The following is a 26,853-nucleotide window of genomic DNA, read 5'->3' as shown; positions in this document are numbered from 1 at the left end:
CTCGGCTAATCCCGCGCAGCTCCAGTACTACCACGCGCTACTTAGGTGACCAGACGTAAAGCATAAAATGGTCTCGTTCTCTCTCATTATAATCACAAACAAGAGTGCTGAAAAGTCCTAACTTAAACACAGCGTAATTTTTCTGAGCGAGCCATGTTTGATTGAAAAGTATACTGCGGGGTTTACACATTACTGTTGAATACTGAAGACAGCGAAGGTATTAATTAGTCAGACGTCTGATAATGTCTTAGCTCCTTCCTTATCCGAATCCTAAAAATACATTTCAGTGCTGGAACTATTATCTACTATTTTGATAATGGCAGAATCCACAAAGCCACCCAGGCGCCGCATTTGCTCCTCTTCTTTCATGACGTGTCATTCTATATACCGCCAACGTTCGGCATATCTGTGATATAAAACAATGGACGTGGTCCAAATAAAGAGTACTTAGTTTTCATACTTGCCTAAAAATTAAAATGTTTTATTAATTAAAGCAACCTTTGTTAACAGTCTTTCATCAAATATCGATAATTGAGAATTTATATTTGAAATGAAAACAGGAAATTCGCGTGCAGTATGTAATTAAAAACAAAAAGACGTGCATTCGTAAAAAATGATGAATTTTACAATTACGAAATGTAGATAATTCAAATTGAATGAGAAAAAAATGGACGCAAGCGGGACTTAAACCAGCAGACCATGTGCTGCAATAAGTCATTCTGCTATTATATAACGATTCCACTGCACACCAACATGCAATTACGTTGCAACTGTATCTAATAAAATCCCTCACAAAACTTCTCACCTATGTACAATTATGATAGATATTAAGAACAACCTATTTCTCGGCACTTTTTAACCATGTTCCACACGCTTTTCACTACTGAACAGGAAGCAGCCTCAGTCATTTTCATACTGCGTGTTAACAGCGCGACAATCAGAGCACAACAATGCAGAGACTGTGACTATACAGGATTTTTTAAATAAAAACTACTTAAGCAACGATTTTAATTAAGATAAACGTTGGTGGCTATTAATACATTAAATATCTTTAAGTTTCATTTAACGTAACTTAGTAATAATATATGTAATAAAAGAGCAGGACCTACTTCCAAGAGCCTAACAACACTAACGTATGTTTGCTACGGCTTCTGACCAGGAAACGCGTTTGTGTTTCTTTACATCAGGTTTATTCTTATGATGAACGGAATATAGTACAGCGTGAGAAAAAAGGCAACTGTCCGTTCACTTCACACCGCGCCAGTAACAGGGCTCAACCTTAACTTAGTGTGGCTGGTTTCAACGATGAGCACGGAAGAGGTAGTGACGGATATGATGAACGTAAAAAACAAGAAGCGAGGTGTCATTACGTAACAGTCTTGAAGCCGACGTCCGCCATTTTAAGTAGCTCAAAAAATTTTGTTCACCGCATTCATACCTCCACGGTTCACTGCGGTGATACTTCTACGTAACGTCACTCTGACATGAAATTGTGACGTGCCCTCCCAGTTTCAACCGTGCTGGGTGCTTTGTGTGGAGATGCAGTTGTTTCATCAAAGTGCCAGGTTGGGTTGATTGTTGATGTGCTAATCAATCCGATCGTAGTCTAAAGTTTGAAGGAATCACATTTTATTCGTAAGTGGAACCGTTTAAGCAGTACCTTCGTGAATTATGGTCGCACTGCCTCCTATTATTGTAGTCGTTTCATTTATGTCGTTTGAGTAAAGTTTTGCCATTCTTTACTCGATTCCTGTTCTTTCTCTTCTTTCCTGTGTTTTTCATTGCCTTCCAAATCGCTAACGCTCCTACAGAGTGTTTCAAAAATGACCGGTATATTTGAAACGGCAATACAAACTAAACGAGCAGCGATAGAAATACACCGTTTGTTGTAATATGCTTGGGACAACAGTACATTTTCAGGCAGACAAACTTTCGAAATTACAGTAGTTACAATTGTCAACAACAGATGGCGCTGCGGTCTGGGAAACTATAGTACGATATTTTCCACATATCCACCATGCGTAGCAATAATATGGCGTAGTCTCTGAATGAAATTACCCGAAACCTTTGACTACGTGTCTGGCGGAATGGCTTCACATGCAGATGAGATGTACTGCTTCAGTTCAATTGTTTCTGGATTCTAGCGGTACGCCTGGTCTTTCAAGTGTCCCCACAGAAAGAAGTCACAGGGGGTTCATGTCTGGCGAACAGGGAGGCCAATCCACGCCGCCTCCTGTATGTTTCGGATAGCCCAAAGCAATCACAACACGATCATCGAAATATTCATTCAGGAAATTAAAGGCGTCGGCCGAGCGATGTCTCCGGGCACCATCTTGCATAAACCACGAGGTGTTTGCAGTGTAGTCTAAGGCAGTTTGTACCGCCACAAATTCACGAAGAATGTCCAGATAGCGTGATGCAGTAATCGTTTCGGGTCTGAAAAATGGGCCAATGATTCCTTTGGAAGAAATGGCGGTCCACACCAGTACTTTTTGAGGATGCAGGGACGATAGGACTGCAACATGGGGCTTTTCGGTTCCCCATATGCGCCAGTTCTGTTTATTGACGAAGCCGTCCAGGTAAAAATAAGCTTCGTCAGTATTTAGTGTTGTGTTTCTCTATAGCGTTATTGGTTTCTCTACTTTTAATGTAGAGGTTTTCGATGATTCGTTATATATATATATATATATATATATATATATATATATATCCGCTTCTATGTATTCCTGATTCACACATTTCGCTAACTTTGTATCCCATTCCCGACTTGAGATATATAAAGTAAACAAAATTTCAGCGACAAAGTTTCGGATTTTATTCAATGATATTTTCTAAGTGTTAGGAACCCGTGGTCTCCGTGGCCTCGTTACAGACTACTAACTTAATTATGATTTGTTCAGTTTTTGTCAGATTCTCTTTTGTTTCTGTGAAAATAGTTCCAAAACAGTGAAATGACCTGTAATATGTAGTCACCAAAACGTGCCTCAAAAGGCGCAGAGTAATGCAGCAACTCACAGACAGATGTACAAGGACAATGGTGTGGCTGCTTTGGCTGCGAGAACAACGTAGCATTGAGTCGTTGTGTCATTCTTCCACTGTATTCAACAAACCCATACGTCCTCGTCAGTGAACAAATCCATACCGCAGTGTATCACTGATTACATACAATTAACACTGAAAGAAAAAGAAACCTATGTCAACGGAGCCAGTACCGAATGCAAGCTTGACGGCACAGAGCATAGTGGACACTACTGCTGTGAACACAGTCATGAAGAGAACAAGTACGCTTCCAACCAATATTCACAGTGAATACCTTCGACATTTGAATTGTTGTACAAATATTTTCAGCGCAATTAAGATACCGTCAGGTGGCTTGCGGAGTATGGATGTAGATACTACGCTAAACTGGGATAGAATATTCAACGAAATGGACTTGCTTTAGCCTTTAACGAACTAACGGAGACCGCGTGTCCCTTAAAGCAAAATAACATGAAAATAGACTTTAACAATCTCCAAAACTTTTTCTGTCAAATTCAGTTCATCCTTTGAGAAAATTTATTTGTCGATACTAGCTTCGATTTCTTCATGCTAAATGTGTTTCTTTTCATTAATTTTCTTTTTATTAATTTTTATTAATCTCGTTCTGGAACACGTGAGGCAATACTGACCCTACGACGTATCTTAGAAAATAGACTAAGAAAAGGCAAACCTACGTTCCTACCATTTGTAGATTCAGAGAAAGCTTTTGACAATGTTGATTCGAATACTCTCTTTCAAATTCTGAAGGTGGCAGGGGTAAAATACAGGGAGCGAAAGGCTATTTACAATTTGTACAGAAAGCAGATGGCAGTTATAAGAGTCGAGGAACATGAAAGGGAAGCAGTGGTTGGGAAGGGAGTGAGACAGGGTTGTAGCCTTTCCCCGACGCTATTCAATCTGTATATCGAGCAAGCACTAAAGGAAACAAAAGAAAAGTTCGGAGTAGGTATTGAAATCCATGGAGAGGAAATAAAAACTTTGAGGTTCTCCGATGACATTGTAATTCTGTCAGAGACAGCAAAGGACTTGGACAGTGTCTTGAAAGGAGGTTATAAGAACATCAACAAAAGCAAAATGAGGATAATGGAATGTAGTCGAACTAAGTCGGGTGATGCTGAGGGAATTAGATTACGATATGAAACACTTAAAGTAGTAAAGGAGTTTTGCTGTTTGGGGAACCAAATAACTGATGATGGTCGAAGTAGAGAGGATATAAAATGTAGACTGGCAATGGCAAGGAAAGCGTTTCTGAAGAAGAGAAATTTGTAGACATCGGGTATAGATTTAAGTGTCAGGAAGTCGCTTCTGAGAGTATTTGTATGGAGTGTGGCCATGTATGGAAGTGAAACGTGGACGATAAATAGTTTAGACAAAAGAAATAGAAGCTTTCGAAATGTGGTGCTACAGAAGAATGTTGAAGATTAGGTGGGTAGATCATATAACTAATGAGGAGGTATTGAACAGAATTGGGGAGAAGAGGGGTTTGTGGCACATCTTGACAAGAAGGGACCGATTGGTAGGACATGTTCTGAGGCATCAAGGGATCACCAATTTAGTACTGGAGAGTAACGTGGAGGGTAAAAATCGTGGAGGGAGACCAAGAGATGAATACACCAAGCAAATTCAGAAGGATGTAGGCTGCAGTAGGTACTGGGAGATGAAGAAGCTTGCACAGGATAGAGTAGCATGGAGAGCTGAATCAAACCAGTCTCAGGACAGAAGACCACACCACCCCAAATCTCGTTCTCTGAATCGTCGCCTCCAGCCCACCCGTATAGATTTTCTTACGATACGCGATTCATCGATTAGTTTTGTTTCTGGCATACTTGTCTTTTATGTGTCAGTAACTGAGTACCACGATTGTTATTCCAGGGAATATATTCTAATGAAGAAAACTGTTTCGTTCTCGTTTGAAAATAGGGAAACCTTATTTCCACCCGAACAGCCAAAGGAAATGAGGAAAAATAAAATGATGTAGCCGAACGTTAGAGTTTTATGTCGACTGTAGCTGTTGCTTTGAGTGGTTTGTGTCACAGAAGAGTTTCACTGGCAGCAACGTAAGCTGTGGTGTTACGTTGCAACTCAACCATAACCACGGAAATCGTGACGTATGTCACTTGCACAACAGGTCGACTTGTACTCGCCGATCGACATACATCACGAAAGTTCGGCATAAGCGTGATGTCATTCCCTGTGTCAAGGGGTCAACGAGATATAAGGGCCCTGCAACGAACAATTGGCCTAACTCTAGTCGGCTTATCAGCCACACTTCGCCAATGCTCGGCTCTCTGCAGGGCTCACGGCAAAGCAACATGTAATTGAAAAAGTAACCACTAACAGTCTTAAATTTCTCCTCTACTATCGAGAGCTAACAAGCATGTAAACAAACAGGCAAAAATTATTAAACTCGTCTGTAAAATATTTACTCGTCCCCGCCGGAAACGACTTTTAGCACACCGTGGTTCAGGTCGAAAAAAACCGATTTTCCGTTTTCATCTTATTTCGATAGATTAAGGTTTTATTTAAGTACTCTGAAAATTATTTTGCTGAAAAATTTGTTTTTCGAGCATTTAAAGAGCATATTCCTACCACGTGTGTTTATGTGCCACGCCCACTTTTCTGTCACCCAGTTTTCTGGATATTTTTTAGATCTCTATGTCCCCTACATTGCACGTTAGGGACCTTTTCTTTACTCTCGAGTGTGTTGGCTATCCTTGGAATGCAACGGTCGGTATTCTTTTGTTTCTGCTGTTTGTAAACAACACACATTCAAACACGCGGCTAGTTTTGTTCAAGTGTGATTGCAAGTAGTTGTTACAGAAATTTTGTAGGTATACTATGGGCAGGCAATTAGGAGAAATAAAGAAGATCTGGAGGCAATAAAGAGAGATGTTTGGGCCATATTCTTCCATAAGTTCTCTACTGATGATAAGCCATGTCATGGATTGTGTCCATCAGGAGAAAATTCTTGGTCCAAATACAACAGGGCTGAGGCTACTGGAGAATCTTATTCTCACCAACATTCTCTTCCTGCTGCTGTTATTACAGCAATTAAACCTATTTTCAGAGACTTGGTGCATCCTGAGCTTCTAAGGAAATGTCTGCATGGGCAGACACGGAACCCAAATGACTGTTCCAACAGCTTAATTTGGAACCTTCTTCCTAAAACTGTATTTGTAGGCATGCACACAATGAAACTAGGAGTTCATGATGCTGTTATTACATTTAATTGTGGTAATATTGCAAAGTTTTGGGTACTGAAAAAGCTGGGAATTAATCCTGGTGAAAATATTATCACTGGGCTGCAACATTGCGATGAAATGAGGATAGCCGATGCAGTCAGTTCTGCATCTAAAATGACAAAGAAAGCAAGACAAACATCCAGGAAGGTGAAAAAGAAGCTGGAAGATCTGTTAGAGTCCAAAGAAGAGCCATCAAATGCAGCAGGATAGTTTTAATTAACTGTAAGTAACATATTTCAAAAGTTTTTTCTTTAAAGTCAATTTCCCGCAAACTGAAATTTTCAGTGCATATCCCCCATTATATCAGAAACTATCATAGATAAATGAATGAAATTTTCAGAGACACTGCATAACATAAAAAGCCACCTTTGGTACTACATTCATTAATATTCCCCCTTCAGGAAGTTAACAAAAAAATATTTTCTGCAGAAAAAACTTAATATTTTTTGTTGATAAATTTTAAAAAGTATTTCATAAAAACTATCAAATGGATAAAGTAGATTTTAGTACAGTTGACTCTATTAGCATCATGTAACACACAGTAAAAATATTAAGGTCCTGCATCAAATAGGTTTTCCAGAAATGGGTCAAATACTTGCCTAAATTAACATGGGTTAGATAGACAGGGTGTGGTCCCCTTACGACAGACCGGCAGTGTCGCGTGCCGTGACGTACGCTCCACTGCCTGAGGCCCCGATAAAGAAAGGACGTGGCGCGTACGTCACAACACGCGACACTGCAGGTTTTACCAGTGCCAGGAGCCGTCTCCGGTGAGAAGCGAGCAGTTACTTCAAATGTGTTTTATAATTATTGTCTGCGTGCTTAAATGCATGCATGTCCTCGATAGCACCCGACACTATTAATACCTTCCGTGGATACCTTTTCAATTAAATATTGGTTCTCCGTGTGCCCTACAAGGAAACGACGGTTTGCAGATTGTGGCGTACAAGCCGTCTAGTGTGACATCACATGTTCGTTGCAAGGCCCCGATGTGGTCGTCCGAGCGGAAACAAGGTCTCCTTTCAAAAGCCGGAAAAGATATGAAATTAGCAGACGCCATGTTCTTTATATACTGTGAACGAAGTCGGTATCAACATTACGTTCCTAATCATAAAGTGGATATAATACATCATACAATGTAGGCTTTCACGGCCGATATTGTGTACACTTAAAACTTCCGGGCTAATAGGTCGTGGTTGATGTATAAAGCTCTTCCCTGACGTTTCGTCTCCGACTGCGGGAGCCATCCTCCGAAGTAAATCGGCGAACTGCAAAGAGAACTCGAGGAAGCTCTGATTATTTAGGCAGTGCAGACGGCGCCACTGTTCATCACGTGGCGCCGGCTGTGATACTGTCTCGTAATGCCAACATTCTCGACAAAGTAATCTATCATCACGCTTCCGGTGCAACGTGACATCCAAATATTATCCTGCGACAGGAACTTTGGACCATAAGGTGTACAGAAAAGCCACGCATACTGATAGTTATAGGCATAAAGATTCTAACCACGCTAGACAAAAAAGAGGTGTAATAAAAATCTTGGTAGACAGGGCGTACAAAATTTGTTCAAATGGTTCAAATGGCTCTAAGCACTATGGGACTATGGGACTTAACATCTGAGGTCATCACTCCCTTAGAACGTAGAACTACTTAAACCTAACTAACTAAGGACATCACACACATCCATGCCCGAGGGAGGATTCGAACCTGCGATCGTAGCGGTCGCGCGGTTCCAGATTGAAGTGCCTAGAACCGCTCGGCCACATCGGCCGGCAGAAAATTTGTGAAACTGTTTACTGAAAAGATGAGATTGAACATCTACGGTCGACTCTCGTGTAGAATAGCTGTTCTAGCAAGGAGACAGATCGAGCACTTCGCTCTAGGCAGGGAATCAGGAGCCACGACAAACAACAGCCGCCCAACGGCAAGGTTTTTATTCTGTTCTCTAGTATGGTTACAGATTGCGTTAGGAAATTGTTAAGCAAATATGGGTTGGAAACTATCTTCAGATCCACCAAGAAAATAAAAGAATATTTAAGATCGTCAAAAGATGCACGACATCCTTTGGCTACACTGGGGTATTATAAATTCCTTTTGTTGTGGACAGGTTTACATCGGTACAACAAAGAGAAATGTTAACACCCGTCTTGTTGAACACAACACGAATTCTCAGCTTGGCCACACTGATAAATCAGCCGTAGCTGAACATGTTTACCAGGAAGGTAATCATGAAATAAATCGGCGAGACAAGCGTCATATCAGAAACATCGAATTCTATGTGCGCACGTATACAGAAGCTATCTAGATTGATAAACACCGTAATAATTTTAACAGGAAAAGACGAAGGTGTTAAACTGGATAAAATTTGGATGTCAGTGTTGCACCGGAAGCGTGACGATCGACTACTTTCAATTGAGAATTTTGGCATTACAAGAGACAGTCTCATAGCCGACGGCACGTGATGAACAGAGGCACTGTCTATATTATAATCAGTGCTTACTCGAGGTCTCTTTGTAGTTCGCCGCTTTACCTCGGAAGATGTCTCCCGCAGTCGGAGACGAAACGTCAGGGGAGAGTCTTATACATCGACCACGGGCTATCAGCCCGGAAGTTTTAAGTGAAAGGACATAATACAGTTATTTCAGTATCCTTTTTTCTCCGATTCCTCTAATTTCAAGGCGAAGGACTGCTTTTTCGTTCTGAATAGCCTTTTACGAATAATTTAGTTCCGGACACGCTCTTGACAAAGAATGCACCAATGTGCGATGCAAAGCTGTAGCTTAGGATATACGAATACTCAAGAGTTTGTTGTATGCTACCTTTTATTTAGCTATTCATATTCGATAAAATACAGTCCACTTACATATTAGAACATTATTGGTAGCAAAAAAAATAATTTTATTTTCATTGTGTTTTTTGACTATGTTGCTTGAGCCGAGATGTTTCCATTTGTTAAGCTAGCATTAACTGAAAAGTGAGAAAATACGGGAGAAGAATATTTACAATCCTTGGATTAATTTACTGTCTCTGTCTTCGACAGCATCTGCATTTAAAGGGGCTTTACATGACGCACTGGAGCGTAAGGCTTGTTTCCTTTCATCACGAAAAATTCCGCACGATTGAACGAGTGCGTACTCACAAGTGATGCCTCCGAATTTTTTATGAGGAAACATTTAAAACTTTTCAAATAAAACACACGTTATTAATATTCTACGTCTTTATTCTTCATGTATACATATTTACAGCCTTTGCTGCTAGAGAACTACCAACTGCAAAGTGCAACGTGGCGATGTGTAACGTTGCTACTCGTACGCCGGTGTGTCAGAATGTGTGCTACACTCTGGTTTCGATTTCAAAAAAATCGTCCACACGTGGTGCACCTTCTGCTTCAGCATAACAGTACCAGATCACACAAGAGTGTAGCGACAATTGCAACAATCCCACGCCTTGGATTGACTGTCATTGATCATCCTCCATCAGCAGTAAACCATGTCAGTATCTTCTGTAAAATTTTCCGGAGATAAAATAGTCCCCCAATCGGATCTCCGGGTGGGGACTGCAAAAGATATAGACAACGTGAAGGAAATGAATCCCAATTTTAACATAGCCACTTGGAATGTGAGAACACTGTTTCAGTGTAGCAAGCTAGAAAATGTAAAACTTGAAATGGAGCGACTGGAAATCGATATCCTGGGCATATCGGAGATGAGATGGCCCCAACCAGGTGATTTCTGGTCTGGAGAATACAGAGTCATTCACACCGGAACTGACCAAGATAGACCGGGAATGGGAGGAGTTGGAATAATTTTGAGGAAAAACTATGGCTCACGTGTCAAGGGATATGTGCAATATAGCTCTCGAATAATACTAGTCAAACTTGAAACTAAACCAAAGGACACTGTGATAATACAAATATACATGCCAACATCCAAAGAAGAAGATGCAGTCATTGACGAAATATACGAAGAAATAAGTGATGCGATGAGAAATGTTAAGGGAGATGAAAATCTGATTGCCATGGGGGACTGGAACGCGATTGTGGGTGAAGACCCGGAGGAAGGAATTGTTGGCAAATATGGACTTGGAAGAAGAAATGAAAGAGGTGATCGACTGATCGAGTTCTGCTCAAAGCACCAATTAGTTGTTGCAAACACACTTTTCCAACACCACAAACGAAGAAGATATATAATGGAAGGCCCCTGGAGACCTGAGGAGACAACAGATTGACTACATTCTAGTGAAAGCACGTTTTAGGAACGAGATAAAAGATTGCAGGAGCTATCCATCTGCAGACATAGGCAGTGATCATAACCTGGTCATGATGAAAAGTTCACTGAGATTCAAACGTTTGAAGAAGAAGCCAGTAAAACTTAAATGGGAACTAGAAAAACTGAAAACTGAGGGACTGGCAAAGTACTATGCTCATGAAACAGACAACCTAATTAAAAATTTTCAACATGGTGGAGTAAATGAAGACTGGAATCAGATTAAATCTGGTATATACAAAGCAGCAGAAAAGATAGTTGGAAGAACTGAACCCAAAAACAAGAGGAAATGGATTACAGCAGATATTATTGAGCTTATAGAAAACAGAAGATTATACAAAAATGCAACTGAGGAACAAGGAAAAGCTGAATACAGAAGACTAAGGAATTTAGTTAATAGAGAAACTAGGAAAGCAAAAGAAAATTTTCTTGGAGAAATGTGCAGGAAAGTAGAAGAAAATATGCAAAACGGAAGAACTGATTTAGCCTACAGAACAGCAAATCAATTTTTTTTAACAAACGTAAAACAGTACTCTCAGGCACAATACAAAATAAAGAGGGGAAAATGCTGTTTGGTGAAGACATGCTGAAGAGATGGAAAGAATACATAGAGGAGTTGTATGCTGGAACACCTCTTTCGGAGGAAGTAATAGGAAGAGAAGAGGAAGTAGACGAAGATGACAAGGGAGATGACATTCTGCAAGAAGAATTTGACAGAGCTCTAAAAGAACTACAGGACAACAAAGCAACGGGTATTGATGACATCCCTGCAGAACTAATAAAGAATGCTGGTGACGGCATGAAAATGATGCTGCTTAAACTTATTAGGTCCATCTATAACACAGGCGAGATACCGACAGACTTCCAGAAATGTATCATTGTTCCTATACCAAAGAAGGCAGCAGCTACAAAATGTGAACAGCACCGAACTCTTAGCCTAATATCACATGCATCAAAAATTCTCATAAAAATCGTTCTGAAGAGAATTGAAGAGAAGGTGGAGGATATGCTGAGTGAAGATCAGTTTGGTTTCAGAAGGGGATTGGGAACAAGAGAGGCGATTCTGGCACTAAGACTCATTATCGATAAGCAATTACAGAAAAATAAACCAACTTATATTGCCTTTATAGACATGGAAAGGCATTTGATAACGTTATCTGGCAAGAGATGTTCAGAGTGCTGAGGAAAATTGGAATAAAGTACAAAGACATCCGCGTGATACTCAGTTTCTATAAGAATGAGGTGGCAGTGATTAGGAACTGTCACCAGGAACAACAAGCAAATATTAGAAAAGGGGTAAGACAAGGATGTGCTCTCTCTCCTCTTATATTCAATGCTTACATCCAGGAAGCTATAGACCAAGTTCGAGAAACTACTGAGGTGGGGATCAAAATTAATGGGCAGAAGATAGACATGGTACGTTATGCAGATGATATTGCTATAGTCACGGAGACAGAAGAAGATCTAGAGGAAGTCCTCAGAACAACGGAAAAAATTCTATACAATCAGTATGGAATAAGAATAAACAAGAAAAAGACTAAAGTGATGGTATGCAGTACAGGAGCAGAATATGAACCTCCGAGAATTAGAATTGGAAGAGAGGAGCTGGAAGCGATACAGGAATTTACTTACCTGGGAAGCAAAATCACAAGGGATGGTAGAAGCCGGAAAGAAATTGCGACCAGAATACAAAAGGCCAAAATTGCATTTAATCGGAGAAGGAACTTACTCACCAGCAACAACATCAGTGTGAAAATAAGGAAACGCATCATGAAAGGTTTCGTTTGGAGTGTGGCCCTATATGGATGTGAAACTTGGACAGTTGGAAGAGCAGAGAGAAGACGGCTAGAGGCCCTGGAGATGTGGTGCTATAGAAGGATGATGAAGATCAGCTGGACAGACAAAGTAACATATGAAGAGGTGCTTAGAAGAGTACAGGAAACCAGATCTCTATGGAGGCACATCCAAACAAGAAGAGACAAACTTGAAGGGCACATCCTACGACACAACAATATCATTGGAACAATAGCAGAAGGAGTTATTGAGGGAAGGAATCGGCGGGGGCGACCAAGGATATCATACATGCAACAGATCATGAATGACGTTGGATGTAACACATATGTGGAAATGAAGAGGAAAGCAGACAGAAGAGAGGAATGGCGCTCTGCTGCAAACCAACCTCAGGGTTGAACACTAAAAGAAGAAAACAGTCCCAGCTTGGCCCAATCCTATTTTCATCTGTTTCCAAAACTTTAAGAACACCTTCGAGGGTCATCCTTTTAATAATGACGAAGCGATGCAACCAGAGGTGAGATTGTGGATTCGTCAGCAAAGTAAGAGTCTAGAGTGAAGGTATCAAAAAACTCGGCTCTCGTTGGGAGAAATGCGTTCGTCGTCAGGGTGACTGTTGGAAATAAATATCTATAGATGAAGAATAAAGATATTGAATGTTTTATTTAAAAAGCTTTAACCATTTTTATGCGAAAAATTCAGAGGCATTATTTTTTTCAGCACGTCCTCCCACTATGGTGGCTGTGAGACAATTTCAAGCTGGGGAGTCGCTTTACTGAAGGAAATAAACAAATCTTTAGTTGGCATCATGTCTTCATTTTACAGAAAAATTACTGTTTAATAATTTTCACTTTATGTTGCCTGAAAGTGAACTTTTTTGGTAACAAAAACTCGTTCCGAGTCCTTTTGGGTTTTTACCAACTAGACATCGCCCTTTAACCAGTGAGGTAAGGGAAATGTCAGTGGCGCGAATTTGTGTTATATTTCTTTACATCGTTGTATCTTGTTATTTTTTTGCCAATGTTGTGTATCATTGTTTCCACTTCAGCCTGCCCCGTCGGAGGTTCGAGTCCTCCCTCGGGCAGGGGTGTGTGTGTGTTATCCTTAGCGTAAGTTAAAGTTAGATTAAATTGTGTAAGTCTAGGGACCGACGACCTCAGCAGTTTGGTCCCGTAGGGACTTACCATAAATTTACAAATTCCACTTCATCTGTAAGTTTCACTTTTTAATTACTAGGTGAAATCTTTTTGCGATAACCGCTTCGACTTGTTTGAGTGTGTGTCGCGTTGTCCACTTGAGATTTATAGTAAATGCTACTTTGCAATAATAGCTTTTCTTTTCTTAAGGTAATCAAGTGTTTCATCGGTCATATCTCTGCCTCCACTACAGCTGTATGGTTTTTTAAGGTAATCAGGTCGTTTTGTATCCAGCAAATGTTTGACTGATTAGTCTCTCCTAAGCTTCGTTGGAGGAAGTCGTCTTATTTCTTATTCATCCACAAAATTAACTTTATAAAAACGGTTTCATTTATGACTCAAAATATAGCCAAATATGACGTTTTAGTCAGCATGCAGCGGTCTGTATACCACAGAGTAGCAAAATATAAGATCAAACAGGAATTGTTATATGTCGTAGGTAAAACGCTGTTGTTTACCTTTTGTATTATAATCAAATTTCAATATTTCATGTATCTGTCATGTTTTTATGCATCTGTTTACTACTAACAGCAGTGGTGAAAAATAACAGTCGCTGTTAACGGATAAAAATTGAAGCATTTTAAAGGAGGAATAGAGGAAGACATTCCATAACGAAGTCACATGACGCTAGAGGAGACATATGTTGTCGACAAAAATGTGGATTTTTCTCACTACATAGCTTTTCCTGCTGCATGCCCTCTATCAGAGATCACCACCACTACACAGTCAATGTGTGTGTTAAACTACATATATACACAGACCATGCACTCCATGGAGGTAAAAAAAGGAAGGAGATCGCACTATAGACGTACGCTATACATTGTTTTGAAGCCAGAGTGGGCGGCGTCTGCTGCCATTTTAAGTAGCTTAAAACATTAGCAGACTGCTAGTTACGATTGTTTCTTGTTCATTATTTCTGTAATGTGCAGCAAAAGCTTTTTTAAATACTAAAAGTTACGGTGCTGACATAAATAACAGTGTCAGAAAGGCAATTCGAGCGTTTTTCTGTTCTGAAGTCCGTATTTGCTTCTGTAATACGACACATTTGGCCTCGTTAATGTAACCTGTTTTTTGTTTGTTTGTTGATACATTTCGAATAGCCAAGAAGAGAAGGAAGTGATGTGCAAAGCATGCTTTAGTAATTCGTTCAACTCCACTTTGTTATATGGGATAGCAAATGCAATTGGAACTCAAACTAACGCTTGTTTACTTACTAGTACTGCTTTTTGTTAGTCACATTTTCAGCTTTCATCTCGTATATACAACATTTTTAAGTACACGTTCGCAAAAAAAACTTAGCTACGTGTTTTTCTTAGCCCACAAACTTGTGCAATGAGGAAGGAAGCAAGGCATGCTATCGTCAACGAAGTGAACTATTATTGAAATGTCAGAGAAACAGAACTGCATAAAAGTATACCTCCATGCTGAATATTGTTCTTGTTGCATTAGATTGTCAGTGCATTATTTTCGCTGTAGTTCACACTTCTTCCCACCTTAAAATATTACCACGATCGTTGACTGCCTAGAGTACGATCGTGGTATCATGTGAGGAGCCGCCAGCACCAGCCAGAGAAGACCAAAAAAATCTGAGGATGGCATTAACATAAGCCGAAACCGGTCATAATAAACAAATGTTATTGCGATCTCGACTGTTGTTTTAACAAAACATCGTTCGTCTGAACTGTTAAAAATTGTCGAGATGTATTTTTGAAAACTGTCGTGGGTCGTTTATCCTTATAATTTTCTGTTCCGTTACGTTTAATAGCAAAGTGATGGTATAGAAGTTGCATGTACACTACTCGTTACATTTCAAGACTTTCTAGAGTATCACGATGAACTTCTTTGCGTTATGTGTAAAAACTGCTGTTTATTAAACCCCCTTTACAACGGAGCGAAAGGACGCGAATACAAGCATCGAATGCGGATTCGCAGACAATCCGCCACTGTTCACCACAGTTCTTTTAAACTAGGGGGAACGGAAGAGAAAAAGAGATATCCAACTCAGGCTATGAACGATGCATTATTGTGTTTTTACGCTAATAGTCGGAAGACAGGATTGAACACTATATCAGTGAAGCCTGTCATGGTCAGAGGGAGAGATGGGGGTTTTAATGTGGTTCATTAAATACAAATTTTTAAAAGTAAAAGCTTTTATTTCCTAGATCGCAAGTTACGGTTGCTATGCAGCCATCTTCAAATCGTCCAAATTATGAGAAGGCGGTGAATAAGCATAGGAAAGCATCGTTAGCTGTAGACTTGCAACAACACGCATCCATAAGTGCCAAAACGCTTCTAAAGTCAGCTGAGGACCAAATGTAAGAAGCAGAACACTTCATTATCGACGACCAACATAACCTGTAGAAACGATAGCATTTACGCTCCTAATATTAGCAATCAGGGACATTTGCCGTTAGCGATTGTTTCTAACATCAGTATCTGCTTTTTATCTAACAGTTTCCCAACTTGCGAAACTCTTCTTAGATTTTATTACAACACGTGTAAGAAAGATAATGTCAATAAAATATGGTTAACGAAATGTGAAATCTTATAGGCTATTTATAAAATCTGCTGCTCAGGATGTTCAAACTTACAGGACTTGTAGAGGCAAATAAGTACATAATACGTCGAATAGGAAATCTTTCGTTTCCCTTCTACGATGTCTCAGTCCAGATATTTAACTTACACGCTAGTGGTTGAGGAATTGACGCGATACAATTATTAGGTAACCATTCGAAAGGAAACATAACGAAACTTCTATTTATCACTTAAGCACATTTGGCCGCGCTGTTCTAGCGGTTCAAGCACTCAGTCCGGAACCGCGCGACTGCTACGGTCGCAGGTTCGAATCCTGCCTCGGGCATGAATGTGTGTGATGTCCTTAGTTAGGTTTAAGTCGTTCTAAGTTCAAGGGGACTGATGACCACAGATGTTGAGTCCCATAGTGCTCAGAGCCACTTGAGCACATTTGTGTATATTAACACTTAAAATTACGATCTGTACGTACAGAATCAATATGCTGGGGTCTTTTTTTGTTTTGGAACAATTTAGTTGAATAATGTTCAAATGTTTGTAACAGGAAGTTCAGAATACACACTACAATTTCTTAGGGAGAAAATAGCGTTATCGCGGATAAACGATTTATATTTATACCGTTTTCGATAAAAATCTGTGACGTAATAGTGATACATCAGTCATGTAATAAAAGCTATCACGAAAGTACGCAACGAGAATGATCATACCGTATTTTGCTATTTTTAATTTAAATCAAGCTAATAGATAAATATCTCCATTTGCTTTACTTTCAAGTAAATTTAATTTGTTTTTCCTTTTTATTAATAAAAATCACAAAGCTTGTATTTATTCACTCCGTTCCCGCCTTATGCAAATATCTAAACAATCTATCGTGCTTCTCACGTCCCCAGCCAAGGTCGATGAGTACGTCGGCAATTTTTTACTAGTCGTATTTCGTTTCGTTCGGGATTCGTGTTGTATCTCTTGAATTCCAAAATAACGATTACATTGTCCTCGGACCAGTCCGTAACTCAAGCAACTTACGTCTACACAAAAAAAGTGAAGAAGACAGCATGCGGAAGCTTTATCAACTGCTAGCGCCGTAGCGGAAAGGACACGAACTTCCTTTGATGGTTTGCGATAACTCTTGGAACGTGAGAAAACACAAGCGAAAGCGAGTCGAACATGACCGAACGCCATTGGCTCATGTGTGCCTAGCGTTCACATCAGAGAGAATCTCGTACGCTGTTCCACATTTGTGTGCGTTCACTTTGGTGTAGAGAGGACTTTACGAAGCAGATTTCACAAACAACTGCTGACGTCTTGATAAATGATGTTATGCTGCTTGTGTCAAAACTAAACACACGTGAAATATTCAGAAAACAGAATAAAAAAACACTCGTTCAAAGCCAGTCAACGTTCACTGCGTTTGCGTGGGTTACATCGTGTACTTTACACAGTGCCAGCTTAAGTTTAATATGAACTGCAGTGCCTATTCAGCAATATGTACTTACGTACTTGAAGTAATTAATTGCCGCATAACAAGTGAACATAATGTCTAATATAATATTTACTCATTAAGATGAGCATTAACAATTACTATAGTCGGGATAGCGTGAAAAGCTCCCTGACAGGTAGTAGCTCTATTGCCAGCTTTCAACTGTACAGTGCTAACGGCTGCTGGCGAAATCAGTGGCCTTCTACACAGCTGTGACAACTCTGTGGCGCTACCATAGAGACTTTTTCAAAATGGAGTTCCATTATTGGTGGCTGCATGTCCGTGAAGCTGCCGGACCCAGCCCAATGCAACTGTCAGTGATCAATTTACGCTGACTCAGGTATACGCACTTAGGTTTTTGAACCACTGTGTGAAAAACATAATAAATATTATGCCAGAGAGAAAAACCATCTTACACAGGAGACCTTAATTACCTCCATTCACAAAAAAAGAAAAAAACAATTTTTAGAAAAGTGAGTATTTCTGTATCACCTTATGTTTTCCGTCGCTTTCCAATAAAATAAGTCTTATCACGCAGGCGTAGCTACGCAATAATGGTCTAGGCAGCCATATTGTAGAGGTGAGTGATTTCTCTTCCTTAATTCGGGTAAAAGCGGATTTAAGTTGCGTGCTACATTTGGTAACTTTATGCTCGGTGAATGAAGAGAAGTGAATACGACGAATGATGAGTTGGATAATTAGACAAGGCAGAACCAATGAGAAAATAGTCTTCGCTATACGTCGTCATAATGTGGAGTACACGATGTTACGTGGCGGCCTAATGGAATATACTGTGCATACTGTTGTCATGTAAAATAGAATGTGTCTTAAATTCAAACTACACTTTTAGGTCCGTAACTATCCATAAACTCCCAGACGACATTTCGAAATTACTTCACAAAGTTTTCGAAACAATCATTGGGCTACGCTACAGATCAATTTGTTACCACAGCCAGTTACTTACATCCTCATTCGTAGGCTTCGCCAACTCTCAGGGAAACTGTAACATTTCAACATAACCTAGACTTCCCCCCACGCTAGAGATCAGAGCTTTACCACAACCACATTTTCCTCCATTCACAGTCGTTGGCTTCCTCAACTCACAACCAAACTGTAACATTAGGATAGGAAACAATATTCCAAGAAATCCTGCGACACTTCGAAAAACAAACAGTACCAAAAAATAAGTTATATAAACCAGCAACCAACTTCATAATCGATAATAACCAGATCAATAATCGTCAGACTCTTGCAATCCATAACGAAAATAAAAATAATCAATTCGTATCTTCCTCTAAAACAAGTCATTACAATCAGCGTTTGTCGTTGGCTTCTGTATCCTATCACTGGATAGGCTACAACCAACGAAAACGGGTAATTTCCAATAATGTTTGCCTATCGAAGCCTCGGGCTCCAAACGATAGATATCGCACGTGCGATCCTAAATCGATCCCGCGAATGTGGTGGCGGCCGTTACAGTGTTTATAGCTGTCACTACAGCAACGAAAAAATAAAAGCGTTGACTAAAATACATGTAATTACAAAGGAAATGACTAACCTCACTCGTCACCGACGTTGTTGTCATGAGAAAGTTCCTTTGACATGTGTGCTACGAGAAGCATTCCCGTTATGCCATAACTAGGGTAGACTCTATGTCACACAAAAATACGGTTAGTGTGTCACATGTGTCAACTTTTCCTTGCAACTGCAATTTATGGAAATACTCATTCTGAGCTGGTCCCTTTCTCCTCGACGCCCTTCTCTTTTAATGGGAGATTTCACTGATCTCCACGGCCGCTCGGTGTTCTGCTGTTCTGCGTGTTCACACTTCGATCATCGCAAGACACGAACTCGTCGGGCAGTATAAAATGCTTATCAAACCGACTAAAGTCACCTTGTCTCTGGAGAACACTATTACCATAACGTAGTAATGTACTTCGTGGATTCTCTGCCTGTACCACCGAATATCTAAATATGTTTGATTTTTTTTTATTTATTTGTTGTTCCGCGGGACCAAATTAAGGAGCAGTCTCCATGGTTATGGAACGAGTCAATACATGAAATTATAACACGATAGTAGAAACAGATAAAATGAAATACAAGAAACGTATTCAGGCGACAATTCGAAAGTTTAAATAAAGAAAATCAACAACGCAACACTGGAATTTGCTTAATTTTTCAGCCCTTTCAAGAGCTCCTCGACAGAATAGAAGGAGTGAGTCATGAGGAAACTCTTCAGTTTAGACTTAAAAGCGTTTGGGCTACTGCAAGGATTTTTGTGGTAGCTTATTGAAAATGGATGCGGCAGAATAGTGCACTCCTTTCTACACAAGAGTCAAGGAAGTGCATTCCACGTGCGGATTTCATTTCTGTCTAGCATTAACTGAGTGAAAGCGTCTAACTCTTGGGAATAAGCTAATATTGCTAACAACAAACAATATTAAAGAAAATATATAGTATGAGAGCAATGTCAGAATTCCCAGACTATTGAATAGGGGTCGACAAGAGGTTCTCGAACTTACACCACATGTAGCTCGAACAGCCCGTTTTTCAGCCAAACATACCCTTTTTGAATCAGAAGAATTACCCAAAAAATAATACCATATGACATAAGCGTATGAAAATATGCGAGGTAGACTACTTTTCATGTTGAAATGTCAGTTATTTCAGACTCTGTTCTAATGGTAAATAAAGCAGCATTTAGTTTCTGGACAAGATCCTGAACATGGGCTTTCCACAACAGCTTACTCTCTATCCGAACTTGAACTGTTATGTCTCGCTTATAATATGCCCATTCTGTCTGATCAAAATATCAGTTCTTGTTGAATTGTGAGTTAGAAACTGTAAAAACTGGGTCTTACTGTGATTTAGCATCAAATTATTATCCACAAGTCACGAACTTATTTCATGAACTACATTATGTGATAATGTTTCAATATTACACACAGATCCTTCACTACCAAGCTGGTGTCATCAGGAAACATAAATATTTTTGATATATATATATATATATATATATATATATATATATATATATATATATATATATATATGACTAGTCCATTTCACCAACTTAACTTTGTCGACTTATCTGTACACTGTTGTTCGTCACTATACATAACACACTTCTCTGGAAAATCTGTAATAGTTGCACTCGATATTGATTGATAAGTCAGTTTCCGATGCTGTTGCTTGCAGGGTTATGCTGGTCTGGATCGATAATTTTTCATGGTCAAACCATGTACTCTTCCTGATAGTCGTTCGATTACCACAGTTATCATAGTGAAATTGTAAAAGTATTTCACTATCAGAACTCTTCTTGCGAACCTTTCTAGTCGTTTCCCCAACGCAGTTATCCGGTATTAGTCCATATTTCCGATAAAACTTCAAAGAATTTTCTGCATTACATAAGCTTCGGATTAGATTCTTCCTCGCGAGGCAATCGGCCGAAGAAACGTCTACGACACCAACATCCCAACTCACTACCGACATAAATCGTATAGGTTTCTGCATCAGCTCATAAATGATTTATCTAAATCCCTGCCACCACAGTCGCGTGATTGATTTAGAATCGAACGTTCGATATCTGTCGTTTGACGCCCTCGGGTTCGATACGCAAACATTCTTGAAAGTTACCCGGAAACGCACTGCCAACAGCACTACACAGAGGAAGAACCGCAGACGCCACAAATGCACTTTAAACCTCGGTTCGAACCCATGATTTTTTTGAGTTGATTCTGCTTTTCTATAAGCACAGCACGCATCCAGGCTAAGTAAGCTCATGGACTAGATAATCGTTTCAGTGTCAGTTAGGCGTAAAGCGTATAGAAAAGAGTTAAAATTTTAAGACTGACAGACTGATAGATTTCGACACATAACTCAATATATAGACCCAATCGTTAGTCATGGTCAGACTAAAGAGGCAAAGGACATTTATGCAAAAGGAAATGAGATAAATGTGTCGGCTCTGCATCTATGAAGGTTGTCATGTATCTCACCTTTCTGCTAAGAATTTAACCCCTCCGTTATAAAGTTTACGGGTCAGTTCTAGTGTCCGATAGCACCCGTCGGTTTTGAACAATGACGTCATGTGTGATGTTATTTTGCCAGCCGGAGTGGACAGACCGGTTCTAGGCGCTTCAGCCTGAAACAGCGCGACCGCTACGGTCGCAGGTTCGAATCCTGCCTCGGGCATGGAGTTGTGTGATGTTCTCAGATTTAAGTAGTTCTAAGTTCTAGGGGACTTATGAACTCAGATGTTAAGTCCCATAGTGCTCAGAGCCATTTGAACCATTTTTTGTGATGTTATTTTGTTTGTGCCGCAGATTGCTGTCGATGAAGATTAAACGATTTCTCTGGATTTCCGCGTTTCATGCGTCCATTAAAAATTCGATGTAGATTGTTTTGTTTTCATCTAGTAATTTGTTTTCGGCATCTTTTGTCAATGAAAGTAGTCGTGATTTATAAGTAGTCGTGATTTATGAGGTCTTGATTCCTCACGCTGTTCGTTATGGATGAGTTAGTTGCTTTTACTGCGAAAATTCTGCTTTAGAAAATGAGTGACCGTAAATCAACTATAAAATTTTTGCAATCATTGAGCGTCATTGTTGAATTTTGCAAGTGTCTGTGGAAATTATATGATTTTGATAGAAGGTTGCGTTATCACGAACTTCCGACGAATACATGTGGAGGCGCATAAAAAATAACATATGAAGATCCATACACAGTGGAAAGTGGTTCGAAAAATCGAAGCTGAATGTGGTAGTAATTGCTATGAATATGCCTGCAAATCTGTTATGCATGAAGCAGGGGTCTCGTGTGGCACTGTAGTCGACTGGTTCTAGTTTTGTAGAGATGTCTGCGTGGAATTTATGAAGTATAGGGGGCGATTAGGGGTCGGGGGGGGGGGGGGGGGAAGGGGTTATAGTTGAAATAGATGAGTCACATTTTGGAAAGAGAAAGTACGAACTGTAGTTCACTAACAAGGTAATTTTTAAGTACGTTTCTGATATGTTATAATATTTTTGCGCAACAAACAGTAATATTGGAATCGGTAACTAGAAATGATTTCCCACGTGGGTTGCTTCTAGTTACCGATTCCAACTATTCGACTGTTCATTATTTATATCGCTCTTGCAGTACGTAGGGAAAATATAATACATATGCACTTTAATTGCTCTCGTGTTCTTATTTATTTCAGACATCTTCAGTACGTTTAAATGAAATTCGCGCGTAAATAATAGTTGCGTTAAATGTATTATTTTATGGCATGCTACATTCGTATAAGAGTATGATCCGTTCCATTTATAGATTGTCCATTATAGCATCTTTGCTTAATGTACGACGTCATTGGTCAAGGCCGACGAATGGTATCGGACACCAGAATTTATCCAAGGATATCTAAGGACTATCTATAAATGGAACGGATCATACTCGTAAACAAACGAATGTAGCATGCCCTTTATCGCGACTATTATTTACGTGCTAATTTGATTTAAACTAGTTGAAGATGACTGAAATAAATAAGAACACGAAAGCAATTACGAGTGCATATGTATATATTTCCCACACGTACTGCAAAAACTATATAAATAATGAACCGTCGAATAGTAGGAATCGGTAACTAGAAGCAACCTATGTAGGTGGTCATTTCTAGTTACCGATTCCAATATTACTGTTTGTTGCGCAGAAATCTTATAACATATCAGAAACGTGCTTAAAAATTTGTCTTGTGTGTGAACTACAGAATACGAGTAGACTTTCAGAAAATGAAAATCTTTACACACATTACTGCACACACAAAGAAATAAAACGTAAAAATGACCAAACCTTGCAACCGATACTACACGAAAGTCACACCAGCTGCAGTAGCTCCTAGTAACACTCAGTAAAATCGACCCACCAGGAGTGACTAAAAATAAGAGAAGTGTAGCAGAAATATCGAAAAGAAAAACGTGAAAGTGGCTACATAAAAAGAAACTTACCGCATTCGAAATTCCAAAGGAGTCAAAGATCGAGGCTGACGAGAACGAAATAAGGACACAACAGGAAATAATAATGTTAGAAGCTCAAACTGTAACGAAAGAAGCAAAATCTAGAATAACAAATGAAACAAATAATAAGAAGCACAAACTGCCAGGCACGAAATCAGTTCTTCCCTTATCACCCGCCCTCAATCAGCCGCAAAATTTTAAAATAATAAAAAAACTGAAACCACGAGTCAATCACATATTCTTCAGGAAAAGAGATAGCAATACGCCTCGGCCCACCATTGTAACCAGAAAATATTAAAACGACAGAAAAACCTCCCTCCAGAGAAACCAAAAAAGTAGGACTGGCACAATACCGTAACATAAAAAAAGCAACGTAAAACCATAAAAATTATCAGACCCACCAACACCTTACAAAACGAGGCTTGTACATTTTGCTGACTACTTTAATAAATGCAAGAGATAAACAATAAGCTTTAGGAATACTCTTCCTCAAACAGCATTCATCTAAATGGCCTTGCAACTCTGAAATCCTTCAAAGATTCCCCGTCCGACAACAGATTTTACAGCTCCCCTATACCCCTCGATGGTATTAGTACATGCCCCCGTTTTATAATCCTTATACTGAATATTGTGATTCACGACCAAATGATGATAACTCCTTTCACCCAACCGCTTCTACGAAGCAAAGCCATCCGACATGACTACAGAACCTTCTTCCACATATTCTTCTACTATAGATGTCAAGACTTCCTTTGTCCGATTTGGTACAACCCTAAATACAGCATCAGCACAATCTCCTTCAGAAACTACTACTCGAAAACCCAAATCCCAACAACCTCGTGGCTCCTTTGCTACTTCCTCTTTCCGAAATGTGACTGATCTACTTCAACTATAACTCTTATCCCCCCCCCCCCCCCCATCCCCCAATTGACCCGCCATATAAATTCCCCGCAGACTTCTTTACAAAACGAGAACAAGTGGACTACATTGCCACACGAAACCCCTTCTTAGCGCATGACAGATTTGCAAGAATATTCAAAAATAGTAGGTTGGCATGACAATTACTTCTAAATTCAGCCTCGATCTTTCGAACAACGTTCCCCTGCCTATGGATATCCCTATGTTATTTTTTGTGCACCTGCACATGTATTCGTCGGAAGTTCGTGATAACGTAACCTTCGTCAAAACCATATAATTTCCACAGACACTGCACTTGCAAAATTCAGCATTGACGCCCAATGATTGCAAAAATTTCACAGTTGATTTCTGGTCAAACATTTTCTGAAGCAGAATTTTCGCATTAATAACTGACTCATCCATAACGAACAGCGTGAGGAATCAAGACCTTATAAATCACTACTACTAATAAATCACGACTACTTTCATTAAGAAATTACGAAATGAAAGCAAAACTATCTACATTGAATTTTTAATATCCGCGCGTAACGAGCAAATCCAGAGAAATCATTTAACCTTCGTCGGCAGCAGTTGGAGGCACAAACAAAATAACATCACACATTACGTCATTACTCAAAGCTGAGGAGTGGGATAAGACACTAGAACTGACCCCGATTATTGGCAAGTCTGTTAACAAAGCAACACGCAATCTCGGTCGACAATACAATGGCGCAAGTTAGTAAAAATTCACTCTAGGCCAGATACAGACACAGAAAATGCTAAATAAAAATCATGTGTCACTTTGTAACTCGTAATACTTGTTTGGTAATTGCAAATACGACGAGTTCTAAAAACGTTCTAAAATGTATACAACTTTATGTGAATGCTGTGCTTTAAAACTACGCCATAAACTTTAGCACTTAACGCTGAACAGTATTATCGTTTTCACTTCATTTTCAATAACCGTTAATTTTCTACCATTAAATTTGGCGATGCGCTTCCGTAGTAACAGCCAGCACCGATCCGTGGGATGTGCTACTGCGATAAACCACCTCTGATTTCTCAATAAGAGCAACGTAACGCATTGTCGTTCGCTGTTACAGCACACGACCCTGTATTCGCTGTCGCAAAGAAGTGCAGAAAGCCCGAAAATATGTTATTTGATTTCCTGTGGAGAAAAAGCGGCATTAACAGACCTTTATTTTCGCATTCAATGGATGCTGTTATGGCATCTGATTAGAGCTGCTTCCGTTGACGATATACAGTTACGGCCAGAATCCTATGTCAGGTCTTCCACAACGATGAACGAATCAAATAATCGCGCACATCCGATTCATTTGCTAATAAATGGGTTGCATTTTTCAGATCCACAGCAACAAGCGTGAACCATTCATTTAAATCCATGTACCCTTAACAGGACGGTAAAACACGCGAGTTAGTAACTAAGGAAGAAAAACAAAAGGGCAGATAACACACAAAAAATAATCCAGAGTCGCAAAACTGCCCAGTGAAGGAGGATTAAAAACAATGATCAAATGAGCACATACCCAGTGCATGAAATCGGTGATAGCATGTGAACTGTGACCTCACAATTTCATATTTCAAACTATTGCAGAAACACATAGCAATGATCTAATTGACAGTTACGAAATGATTGGTTTTTAAATACACAAGCTTTAACACAGGCGCAAATCAGTAGTAATCCGTGTGACACTCCAAACAATTCCGCAATACATTGTTAGAACACAATTTTTTTCCGGTCTACCTGGCACAAATCCAACAGCAAATACTTTTTTCTAACTGATTAGAGAAAAAGAATATAAGATCCTAATCGTTCAAACGATGAATTTATGTATTAAATTTAGGCCCAAACGTTAAAGGTACGTAATGAGAAAGGAACATACGTACTGATTATATTCCCCGCTTGCCCAATGCTGATTGAAGCCTCAAATGATGGCCAGCTCATTGAAATTAATTGAGTACCCTTGTATCATGCAACGAAACAAGACCAAAACAACTGAAAAACATAACCAGCAATATATTAACAAAGAGTCTGCATCACACGAACTACATTGACTCTTTGCAAGGAGTTTATTATACCTTCATCACTCTTTGCTTCCTGTGGGGCTGTCTTTGACTTTCCTCTTAAGTGCGCAGTGCTCGTTTCACAACAATTCCCGCACACGTGGAATATTAACAGCTGCATGATCGTATATCTGCTTTATGATAGGGAAGAATATTAATATTATTGCATTATTATTATATTAAGAATATGAATATTATTCGATTCAGTCGCAGCAATTTAAGCTGTCCTTTTATGTTCCTGCCTAACCGTCTAACCACACACGCAGAAGTCACTACATATTCGGAAATAATGAGACAAGTATGTCTGTGAGAAGAAAAAATAAAATTTTACTGCAG

General features: G+C 39.5%; 1 protein-coding gene across 2 annotated transcripts in view; it reads right to left on the bottom strand.

The window, feature by feature from the left end:
- The window catches only part of LOC126267522 (uncharacterized), an 82,776-nt gene extending 56,261 nt beyond the window's left edge, over positions 1-26,515 (bottom strand). The window contains exon 1 of one of the 2 annotated variants that reach the window (XM_049972824.1): positions 26,341-26,515. In XM_049972824.1, the coding sequence (XP_049828781.1) occupies positions 26,341-26,398 (58 nt within the window). In that variant the 5' untranslated portion in view covers positions 26,399-26,515. The remainder of the gene's footprint in view (positions 1-26,340) is intronic. The other variant, XM_049972825.1, reaches the window with a different exon arrangement.
- Positions 26,516-26,853: the final 338 nt, after the last annotated feature.

This window comes from Schistocerca gregaria, chromosome 4 (assembly GCF_023897955.1).
Source record: "Schistocerca gregaria isolate iqSchGreg1 chromosome 4, iqSchGreg1.2, whole genome shotgun sequence".
Lineage (NCBI taxonomy): Eukaryota > Metazoa > Arthropoda > Insecta > Orthoptera > Acrididae > Schistocerca > Schistocerca gregaria.
Note: the sequence above shows the minus strand (reverse complement) of the source record. Positions and strands in the feature narration are given on the sequence as shown.